The sequence below is a fragment of the Fragaria vesca genome, linkage group LG6 (assembly GCF_000184155.1).
Source record: "Fragaria vesca subsp. vesca linkage group LG6, FraVesHawaii_1.0, whole genome shotgun sequence".
NCBI classification, from domain to species: domain Eukaryota; kingdom Viridiplantae; phylum Streptophyta; class Magnoliopsida; order Rosales; family Rosaceae; genus Fragaria; species Fragaria vesca.
In genome coordinates, this window is record NC_020496.1 from 7936367 (window position 1) to 7947855 (window position 11489).

An 11489-nucleotide genomic window follows, 5' to 3' on the forward strand; every position below is an offset into this window, starting at 1 on the left:
TTAACCCGAGAGCCATAAATACGCTCATCATTGCCTAACTTCGATATTCTTAAATCGGAACGATCCGAACTTAATTATCATACTCAACAGTCGTAAATACCACCTCCTCAAAATACGACTTAAATCCTACGGCCGGATTCTACATTAATTAACCGCCAAAAATATCAAACTTCGAAAATTCACAAACCTATCCAAATCTCATCCAAAAATTCCATAAATCACCTCAATAATATCATCTTAATATTCTACATCAAAAACCACAAAATTTCCCAAAACAGCGGCGGCCGGCGACCAACTCCGGCGACCTGCAAAAGCTACCAAATTTTAACAGAATCTTCCTCTCAATCTCCTCTACAACTTTCATGACTAACACATCACCCAATTCCAAGCCTAACTAGGCTAATCGAACGAAGACAACTTAAACACCATAAAACTTCCACCTCAAATTTCTCCTTACCTAGCTCAAGAGGGAGGGAGCTGTTTGGAGGGGTTGTTGCACGGGAGGAGGGCTACAAAACCGTACCAAGCTTGCCCGGATTGGTGGCCGGAGGAGGAAGTTCCGGCGAAGGGAAGTTCGGGACAGCCTTTGCTTTCGGGCGGCACCTCTCTCTCACGGCGGCGCTAGGGGGGCTGCTACCGGCCTAGAATGGAAGCTGGGTTGGAGGCCGTTCGATTGGGACCGGTGCGGCGGCGGTTGGTGGCCGGACGGCGGCGGGAGGGCGGCCGGAAATTCTTCTGGGTGTAGAGAGGGGAAAACCGGGTGAGAAGAGGGAAAATCGGGAGGGAGAGAGAAAAAGAAAAGAAGAAGAAATGGATTGGGCTCGCCCAGCCGACCCAACACTCCTTTTAACCCAAAATTCTAAAATTCAACACCCCGAAAAAATAATACCCGAATAAAAATTACCTTTTACTAGCTAAAATTTACTATTTTTACCGTCGTCGTATTTTCCCCATACGAATTATCCTCCGCACATAATCGTCCCCGAAACCCCTCTAGGGACCAATTAAACTATTTACTCAATGATCGGGACGGTAAAATTCTTATTATAAACACGCTAGTAAATAAGGTAAAAATATAAGGGTCGGGATGTGACATTTTGTCACCAAGGAGTCCAAGTACATGATGTACCTAGCCTACAAAGAGATCCCGGACAAATTAGGATACAACCTAATTCTCTTATTCAATTTCAAAATCAGACACATTCTCTATAAAAGACATAATTGATTGAGTTGTTCGATAAATAAAATTGCCTTTCTAAGATGAAATTGTTAGATTTTCTGAATTTTCTGGTTTGGTAAATAGATGAACTTTGCAAGGATTTCAGATACATGGTAAACTTACTAAAAATTTCCGGACACACATTGTGATGTAACCTAATTCTAAATTTGTATGGATTTCCAAATCCTAAAAAAAAGAATATTCTTAGTTGTACGATAAACAAGCCTTGATACATGATTACATGATCATGAACCTACAATGAGATCATATAACCTAATCCTATAAATTTCGAAATCACACGTTTTCTTAAAATGACAATTTTCCAAGTTGTACAAAGAATAAGATTGCCTTTCTAAGATCAACCCGTCAATTTCTAGAACTATGCAAAGCATTTGTAGTATTAAAGTTGTGACGTTGGTACACCACAAAACCCCCCAAATAATTGCATAATGTTAAATTTTGCACATCACTCTTTTGGACACTTCCATATTTACACGAAGACAAATTTGCTCCTGACACAATTTGAGTCTTCTAAGCAAAAAAAGAAGGAAACAAAAAGCATCTTGATCAAGCAACCTCATTAGTAAGATTTTAATCTTGGATCATACTAACAGTAAAAAATAAAAAATTGATGAATTGATACAGTAGCTGTTTTATATCAATAGTCAACAACATATATTTTCACCCAATTGCTATTTACAGTTCATCATGCACACTCATCCATCCAACAACGGTAAATGTAATTATTATTACGGCGTGTAAAGACTTAAAAAGGAGAGTCCAAGATCCACTTTGATTCTATTTCCATATATTTTCGTGGTTCTTTCTTTGCCAGTCCGAGCAGGAACCGGGCTCTTCCTCTTTTTGCTCTGATTCTAAGTCTCAATGAAACTAATTGATAACCCTAATCACCAGTCATTAACCCCCATAAAAGATTTATTCTTTTAATCGCCCCTTTTCATTTTTTTTTTTTCACTCCAAACTTCACAGGTATGTGTTCTGTCTACACCTCCATGAGTACTGTAAATATCAGTTGCTCAGATACCACATAAAGATTCAGTCTTTTTATCTCTTTTCTTCTTCCCTTGTTCTCTCTCTCAGTCTGGAATAGTAGCTTTCATGTCAAACGTGTAGAATTTCTTAGATTGAGAACGGTGGTTTCTTTGTTCTTAAAGATGCTTCAAACTTGTCTAGAATGACCCTGAATGTTGCTATTGAGTGCTTGCTTTTCCATTGCTTTGTTTGTGTAAATTCAGTGTTGTTAATATGTTTACTGGGTTTTTGTAATGCTTGGTAGGTTTTTGTTTTTCGCCTTCAATTCAGAAAAAAAGTTTGAGGCTATGACATCCTCTCTGCTAATTTTACTTTGTTCATTAGAATACGATAATGGGTTTTTGAGTTCATCTTTTTACGTTGAGCCATCCTTTTTCTATTCATGAAGATGGTGACTTTCGCAATGATAACCGCATTTCGCCATTGCCTCTGCTTTACTTAGTTTCTGTTTCATTTTTGTTTATGACATGTGACATATGAACATATGTATGCCAGTTTTTGAGCCTTGTTCTGTCAGATACAAATGCTCTACGTACAAGCTGCTTGAACTACAATAATCATAAAAGTTCTTTAAAAAGATAGACAGATGTGTTTGTAAGGTTGGCACTATTAGTCCGATGCTGAGTGAAATTTACATATTTGAGAATCTAGCAATTCTTTTTTAACAACCTCGCTTAGTGTTTGGATATGTCTTGGGCTCCCAGCCAATGTTTTCACTTTGAAATTGTCATGATTCAGTCTTATCTTAGCTCTTATGTTAGATGATTTTGTAGGTGACTCTCTTGTTTTAAACAGCAAGCAAAACAAGTGCCAGAAGATGGCTTTGGCGGAAGATGATTATACAAATGATGGCACTGTGGACATTCGTAAAAACCCTGCTAACAAGAGGAAGACTGGAAATTGGAAGGCATGCCGCTTTATTCTTGGTATGGTTTTACTGGTGTTATTGTGAATCCAATTGGTTTTGCTTCTCCCAATAAATTGATCCCTAAATGATTCTGTTGCAGGAAATGAATGCTGTGAAAGATTGGCATACTATGGAATGAGTACTAATCTGGTGAACTATCTTCAGAAACAACTCAGCATGGGAAATGCCGCGGCAGCAAACAATGTCACCAATTGGTCTGGAACTTGCTATGTCACACCATTGTTAGGAGCCTTCCTAGCTGATGCATACTTAGGAAGATATTGGACGATTGCAATTTTCTCAATTATATATGTTTTTGTAAGTTTTCTCCGCACGATTACTCCTCTCTAAGTGGCCTATAACGCATATGCTTTAGTTCTCATGTTATTCAATTCAAATGGAGATGGTACTTTAATCTGTATCTTGTCAAATTTATTGTATCTGCTCCTAGAAGTTTTGATCAAAAAAATTTCCTTTAGATAAAATTGTTGTTTTGTATGTTCTCCAAAAATATATTGAAAAATCTTGCGTTTTTGTCCAGGGGATGGGATTCTTGTCTCTGACTGCATCTATCAATGGACTAAAACCATCATGCGACAGCTCTGGTTGCCACGCAACTTCATCACAAATAGCAGCCTGCTTTGTAGCTCTGTACATGATTGCACTAGGTACTGGTGGAATCAAGCCGTGCGTGTCATCTTTTGGTGCTGATCAATTTGATGAAACAGATGATACTGAGAAGGAAAAGAAGAGCTCTTTCTTCAATTGGTTTTACATGTCAATCAATGTTGGTGCAATGATTGCTTCCTCAGTTTTGGTCTATATACAAATGAATGTAGGATGGGACTGGGGTTTTGGGATCCCTGCAGTTGCAATGGCCATAGCAGTTGTGTTCTTTTTCGTGGGTAGTTCATTGTATCGACTTCAGAAACCTGGAGGGAGTCCCATCACAAGGATTATTCAGGTCATTGTTGCATCCTGCAGGAACTTCAATGTAAAAGTCCCGGATGACAAGTCTCTTCTTTATGAAACAAGAGATGCTGAGAGTAGTATCCAAGGAAGCCGCAAGCTTGAGCACACAGACAAGTTAAGGTAAGTGGTACTTAAAACTAGAATTCAGTGAGCTACTTAAAATAATTTACAGATATCATATCCAATTCTTTGGAACAAAAATATCAGTACTGGAATTTTTGTGTAAGCGATTTAAGCCTCTTATTGTGTCAAATTTTAGTTTCTTTGACAAGGCTGCTGTGGAGGACCTGAAGAGCTTGGAAAACCCATGGAAAGTCTGCACAGTTACTCAAGTAGAGGAGCTCAAGGCCGTTATCCGGTTACTTCCAGTATGGGCATCTGGGATAGTCTTTGCTGCAGTTTACAGTCAAATGAGCACAATGTTTGTTTTGCAAGGCAACACACTGGATCAACATATGGGCCCTAACTTCAAGATTCCATCAGCATCTCTATCCCTCTTTGACACAGTCAGTGTCCTCATCTGGGCTCCTATATATGACCTAGTCATTGTCCCCTTTGCAAGAAAGTTCACTGGTCATCCAAGAGGTTTCACTCAGCTACAGAGAATGGGGATTGGCCTTGTCATATCTGTATTTTCCATGGTTGTTGCTGGGATCTTGGAGGTTGTTCGGCTTCGGATTGTGCAGAAGAACAATTACTATGACCGCGAGTACATCCCCATGACAATATTTTGGCAAGTTCCCCAGTACTTCCTTATTGGATGTGCAGAAGTATTCACATTCATTGGACAGTTGGAATTTTTCTATGACCAAGCACCTGATGCTATGAGAAGCTTGTGCTCTGCACTCTCACTCACCACTATTGCATTGGGAAATTACCTCAGCACTCTGCTTGTTACCATTGTAACTAAAACTACCACAAGAAATGGGAAGCTTGGTTGGATTCCTGATAACTTGAACAGAGGCCATCTTGACTATTATTATTGGGTGTTGACCCTTCTCAGCATCATTAACTTCCTTGTGTATCTCTTGATTGCTAAGTGGTATACCTACAAGAAAACAGTGGATCACTGATCCAGTACAAAGGCACAAGAGGAGCGCTGGAACCTGTGAATAAGCTAGCTTGTCTGCTATTGTAGTTTGTCTTTCTGTCATTTAAGGTTTGATACTAAAAAACATGGTTAGGGATTTGTGTGTTAATTTCCAAATAGATTATGGTTTGTTTGTTAATTATCTCAATTTCTGTTTAGTTTGATTTCATGCGCATTAATCAGTGTTAAAGTAGAGAGAATGTTCAAAACCTGCATTTTTCCTTTCTGTATCATTATAGGTACATGCCCTAAGCTTTCTTGCATTACAGTATTCTTACCCGATTAATCTGATGCTACATCAGTCTTCTATGAATCAGGACATAGAGCCGAAGCTAGCAACACCATCCTCGAAGAAAAGTGAGTTTTGATGTGATCGATGAATAATTAATCCAAGAAAAGACGGTAATTCGATAAATAGAGGCATTATTTTCTTAGACATAATGAGGTGACAAAGTCTCACTCTTTTAACAATCATTTCTGTCTAGAGATAATGGATAATGCAATACACATGAGAGGCTCAGAAGGACTTCACTTTCAGATATATAAAAAATATCTCTCCTCTCTATTTCTCCTCTTCATTTATTCCAAAACAAGCCAAAACTGAAGCGGATAAGATGATTGCCCTCAAACACATTCAAACCTCTTTCACCGCCACCAGACATACCATTTTACAGTCGGGAAGATTTCCCAGCACAAAGAACTCCATCTTGCGCTTCAGCAAGTCCAATGATTCCGATTCCGAACCAGAGACTCCTTCGCCTGGAGGAGATACTCAAAAGCAAGAGATGCTGGTGAGGATAGCAATGCTTCAAGCTCAGAAAGTCCGGCTTGCAGAATACTTGGATGAGAGATCAGAATATCTTACTAAATTCGGAGAAGATGCTAATGCGGAGTTTGACAAGATTGGAGAAGATGCCCTCAAAGGACTGGATGAAGCCAGTGCTAGGGTCTGTTTTCGTTCCTAAATCTGCATTAAAGATACAAAAAGCGACTTGCTATGATAATCTGTTGATACTTATTCATTTGTGACGAGCAGATAATGGAGAATATGGACAGCCGCATGCAGGCGTTTGAGGAATCTACAGGTGTGAACATATCAGAGATTGAAGAAAATGAAAACGAGTTAGCAGCATTCGAAGATCAGATTGCAAAAGACCGAAATGAAGGGTTATTTTTCAAGAATCTGACGCAGGGAAAACCAAAAGAAAAGGTAAACGCTACAGAGGAAATAAAGAAGATCAAGGAGCTTACAAAAAAAAGTGCAGGATCAGAAACCAGGAGGAATATTTACCTTGTATTAATTGGCCTGCTACTCATAGAAATCGTTGACTCTTTCATCACTTCAACACCCGATTGGAGAAAAGTTGCAATTCTTGGGGTAATTTTAGTGGGTTTGGTCACTCAGTTCATCTATGAGCAGAAAATGCTATCAGAAAAAGAAAGAGCAGAAGAGAAGAAGACAGAGGAAGAAAGAAGGTGATTCCCTGCCCTTCAAGGAAAAATATTATGCTGTAAACTTTTTAAACTTAATTATATTAGATAAATATAGCTTGGATTTACATATTAGGAGGATCTCGTTTCTTAAGATCAAGTCAATTGTATTAATAAACAGAAAGTACATAGCATGAGAACACACCATATATATCCTTTTACAAGTGTGGCCTATCAAGAAAAATCTAACTTCAAATACTTTTCATGTATTTAGTATTTACCCACCCAAGAAAAGAATTTGAAAACAGTCTCAGTTGTACTGTAACCCAGCAAAACAAATGTAGCATGATAAATAACACCAAGTAAATCTTACTACTTGATGGTGATATTTCAAGCTCTTTGCTTTGGCATCATCAAAAGGTGATCTTGGTGATACTACTACAATCACCAAAACCATATATGATGCTTAACGAACAATATCATTATATAGCATGCTAAACATGCCTCCAGTTTTCTTGATTAATGAATCTAAGATTTCAATTAAAGCTGCTGTATGTATTTAAACTTACAAAGACAACAAAATGCAGATAGACCCAAAATTGAGAACAGACTTGTATATACACTAAAGATGGTGATGAAGGTTGGTGTTCTAGTATCTCGGAGAACTCATACTTCTGCCACATAGTGATATGAGGTCTTGTCTAGGATCCATAATAAAACTCAGCACCCACCCTGCATCAGGAGCTACAAAATTGCAGGTTAATCAAAATATAGCATGACAATAACCCCAAGCGGATCTCACAACTTGGGTTTGATACAACAAGCATATTACTTTAGCATCATCAAAAGGATCTTGGTGGTATTACTGGAACCACCAACAACTGTGTAACTGAGTTACCATATATGATGCTTCATGAACTTTTAATTATTTAAGTTCACACTTCTAGGTCTTTAATTATTCTAGTTGTTTTTAAACCCACTACGGTGCAAGAGTTGCATAAAATCCTAAATGAGAACTGAATTGCTATAGACATTAAAATCTGGTGAGAAACATTGTTAAGAATCAGGAAACTCACACTTCTGTCAACTAGTGATCTGATGTGCTGTTTTTGACTTGTAAAAGAACTCAGCTTCTACCTGCAGCAAGAAAGATTTTTGCAATGAGAAAAATAACATCTGCAAAAAAAAGAAAAAAAGAAAAAGAAAAAAACAATATATGTGTGTGTGCGCGCGCGCGTGTGATATTCAGATATCATTCTTACCTTGCATCACTTTTGAAAGAAAAGCATGTTCTTCATGAAGAATACACCAATGTGCATGGTCTTATTAGTATCTTGGCAGCTGACGACTCTCCTGAGGACTCTCTCAAGAAGGCCATGGCTCACTTCAAGCATGGGGTGGTAGTTGAAAGCATCACAATTCCTAACAAATTTGAATAGAGAACAAAATGAGAACTATGGATATCTCATCCTGCAACTTCTACAGCAGCAATGCAACTAATGACATGAACACAGACGTGCAACCGGAGTGAAACTTACCTTCACACTACCTTAACCCCAAGAAGACTGTGAAGTGGCCCTATCGTTGACCACTGCTCTAACAAGTATGTGCCACGTTATATGAGTTGGAAGAACTCCATGATGCAAAGCTTTTTCCAAGTACCCAACAGCATCTGATATTCTACTGCTTGAACAAAGCCCTTTGAGAGTGATATTATAGGAAATTATATCTGGTCGTAGCCCAACCTTTAAAATGCGAGCCCAAATTTGAGATGCCTTTCCACAGTCTCTAATTTTGTAAAAACCTTCCATTAGGGTGTTGTGCGTCACAAGATTCGGATCACAATTCCGACACCCCATCTGAAAATATAGCTGCAAAGCACCTTCAGCTTTGCCTGCAGAGCAAAGTCCATGAATCATAATGTTGTACATAGTTACATCAGGCTCAAATCCCTTGTCAAGGGCTTGATTCCACAAATTGAGGGCCATGTCAATCTTCCTGCCTTGACAAAGGCCATCAATCAACAGACTATATGTGATCACGTCTAGCTTCAAGCCTTTCTCCAGCATTTCCTTCACAAACACATATGCATCGCTATATCTTCTGACTTTGCACAAGCCATTTATCAGAGTATTATAGGAGACAACATTTGGAGAGCAGTACTTGGTGGACATTGCCTTGAAAAAACAAATTGCATCTTCAAGTTTGGAAACTTGGATAAAGCCATATATCAACGAATTGCAGACATGAAGATTTGGTTTATAGCCACACTTGGCCATCTGATCAAGTAGCCTGGCTGCTTCATCTAGTCTCCCTTCTTTGCATAACCAATTAATCAATGAGGAATATGCAAAGATATCGAGATCAGCTCCTGCATTTTCTGCCTCTTTTAAAATCAACAGAGCCTTGTTCAAGTAACCATTCTTACACAGTCCATGAATTAATACTCCATACGTTGTGGAATCCGCAACGCAAGCCTTCTCATGCATCAATTCCCAGACAGACATTGCTTCCTCCACCTTCCCATTCTCAAACAACCCTCTGATCAATATGTTATAACTCACAACATTACGACAACCACCCTTCTCCATCACCTCCCACAACTCAAAACACTCACCAATCTTCCCATCTCGGCAGAATCCATTGAGCATTGCATTATACACAACCACATCCGGCATCACTCCCTTCCCAACCATATCCTTATAAACTATCTCCGCCTCATCCACATTCCCCGCTTTACACAACCCGTTGATCAAAGAACTACAAGTGAACAAATCACACCCTCTTTCATTCCTCTTCATCCTATCCCATATCTCCAAACTCTCACCAAACCTCCCGCACTTGCACAACCCACTAATCATCACATTATAACTAACAACATTTGGATACGCCCCCGAGTCCATCACCAACCTCTCCCAAACCTCCTTCGCCTCCGCGTAATCCCCTCTCCGAAACCACCCATCAATCAAAATATTATAACACATGACATCAGGACTCACTCCTCTCTCAGGCATTTCGTCGAACACCTCCAATGCATCCCCCATCTTCCCATTTTTCGCAAGCGCATTGATCAAAACTCCGTAACTCATCACATCAGGCTTCAAACCCTTCTCCCACATCCAATCCAGCAACCGTCTCGCCTTCTCAAACTGCCTCTTCTTGCACGAAATCTTAATCAAAGTGTTGTAAGTCTGCAAATTGGGGACCAACCCCACCGTTTCGAAATAGGCAAACAACTGCTCGGCCCGGTCCCACTGATTCGACTCTATGAAGGCATTCAGCAAAGCATTGTAGGACCGGATACCGGGCTCGCACCCGAAAATCTCGCGCATTTGATGAAAGATTTCCAGAGCTTTATCCGGCATTGAGTTTTTGGTATAGGCTTTGATCACAGTGAGTGCCACGTCCTCGGGGCATTGGCATTTCTGGGTCCGGATGAGCTGGAGGACCCGGGTGACGTGGGAGACGAGGTTGGGGTGGAAGAGGCGGCGGAGAATGTGGTGGAAGACGTCCGGGGAGTGGGAGTAGTTGGGGTGGCGGGTGGCGGAGTCGAGGAGGGCGAGGGCGGAGTGGGTGTTCTTCTCGGCTTGGAGGAGTTTGAGGACGCGTTTGGGGGAGAGGGATTTGGGGAAGTCGACCATGGCAGTCTCTCATTTTTGTGGCATCGTTTTGGAAACCTTAGGGCGGAGGCAAAGGTTTTCAGAGTGAATGAAATGGAAAGCGGGAGAGGGGTTTTGGGTTTTAGTTTTTAGTTTTTTTGGGCCGAATAGCTGGGTGGCCCGTAATGAAGATGGGTGGGTTGTACTGAGCCAACCTGCACATAATATTTTTACACAGAACTATACAAAATCTCGAAATTAACATTTCCTAAAAACAAAAAACAAAAACTCGAAAGTAACATGTTAAATTTGATTTTAATTGCCCAGTACCGTTGATTTAGTGGCATAAATCTCTTTTTATAAGTGAGACCTCGTGAGTTTGACTCACAACAAACTCGTTATAATATATTAGTTGTTTATTTAATATAAAAAATGATTTAATCACTTACAAAGAAAGTTTATACCAATTGATGCAGTATGCTGATCAAAATACCTCAACGCTATATATGACATGTATGTGCTGCATGCTTGGAGCATCTCCAGTGGAGATGTCATTTCCTACGTGGAGTCTCAATAGCTATATTTGACAATTGAAAAACAGCTCGAACGCATATGTTATTTGCTACAGGGATGACATTTTAGATTCATCCTGTCAAATTTGAGAGTCCCATGGGCTACTATCCTTTTTTTTTTGTTGTTTTTTTTTTTTCTTCTTCTCTCTCTCTCTCTCTTCTATACCTAAGTTACTACCGAACGAGATAGAGCTGTAATGTTATAATAAATACTTATTCTAACAATANATATATATATATATATATATATATTTGTTAACAGCTGGGTTGGAAGTAGAAAAATTAAGGAAAAATGTACAAAATCCACATCAGATGTCAAATTTGAATTTGAACAAAAGAAAATAACACCTTCCATTGGAGATGCTCTTGTAATGAAGTTGTAATTGCTTCAGTATGTTGTTTTGAAGAAGCTAGCTGAAGATTCTGTAATGGACAGATCTGTTGAATAGAACCATCATCAAGATTATGAGTCAGCTTAGCTCTTTTATATACATAATGGAAGTAGATTTCTCCTCCTAGTCAAGATCATCGGCCAAATTAAAGCCCATATTCACATTAATAAAGAGCTTTCTCAAAACCCAGCAAAGAGCTTAGTTAGTATAGCTGTAGTTATATATGTATATAAACTTGAAGCACCTAGATCACC

The 11489-nt window shown here is 39.3% G+C and overlaps 3 protein-coding genes across 3 annotated transcripts in view; 2 read left to right on the plus strand and 1 right to left on the minus strand.

The window, feature by feature from the left end:
• LOC101294097 (peptide transporter PTR5-like) overlaps positions 1-5404 on the plus strand; it is a 9649-nt gene extending 4245 nt beyond the window's left edge. The window contains exons 5-8 of the mRNA XM_004305097.1: positions 3081-3198; positions 3280-3497; positions 3721-4271; positions 4411-5404. Of these exons, the coding sequence (XP_004305145.1) occupies positions 3081-3198; positions 3280-3497; positions 3721-4271; positions 4411-5224 (1701 nt within the window). The 3' untranslated portion in view covers positions 5225-5404. The remainder of the gene's footprint in view (positions 1-3080; positions 3199-3279; positions 3498-3720; positions 4272-4410) is intronic.
• A 451-nt stretch (positions 5405-5855) lies between these two features.
• LOC101294959 lies at positions 5856-7288 on the plus strand. Its single transcript, XM_004302622.1, has 2 exons — positions 5856-6188; positions 6278-7288. The coding sequence occupies exons 1-2, from the start codon at positions 5856-5858 to the stop codon at positions 6719-6721; spliced, it is 777 nt and encodes a 258-aa protein (XP_004302670.1). The 3' UTR covers positions 6722-7288.
• A 934-nt stretch (positions 7289-8222) lies between these two features.
• Positions 8223-10313, minus strand: LOC101294386 (pentatricopeptide repeat-containing protein At3g09060-like). Its single transcript, XM_004305098.1, has one exon. It carries the CDS (start codon positions 10311-10313, stop codon positions 8223-8225), a length of 2091 nt encoding a protein of 696 aa, XP_004305146.1.
• Between the last annotated feature and the right edge of the window lie 1176 nt (positions 10314-11489).

What these genes read in the sequence shown, in the direction of transcription:
- LOC101294959 (XM_004302622.1), top strand. Translation starts at nt 5,856, where the DNA reads ATGATTGCCCTCAAACACATTCAAACCTCTTTCACCGCCACCAGACAT. An exon ending in TGGATGAAGCCAGTGCTAGG is followed by an intron (nt 6,189 to 6,277) that starts GTCTGTTTTCGT and finishes TGTGACGAGCAG; the next exon opens with ATAATGGAGAATATGGACAG.
- LOC101294386 (XM_004305098.1), bottom strand. Translation starts at nt 10,313, where the DNA reads ATGGTCGACTTCCCCAAATCCCTCTCCCCCAAACGCGTCCTCAAACTC.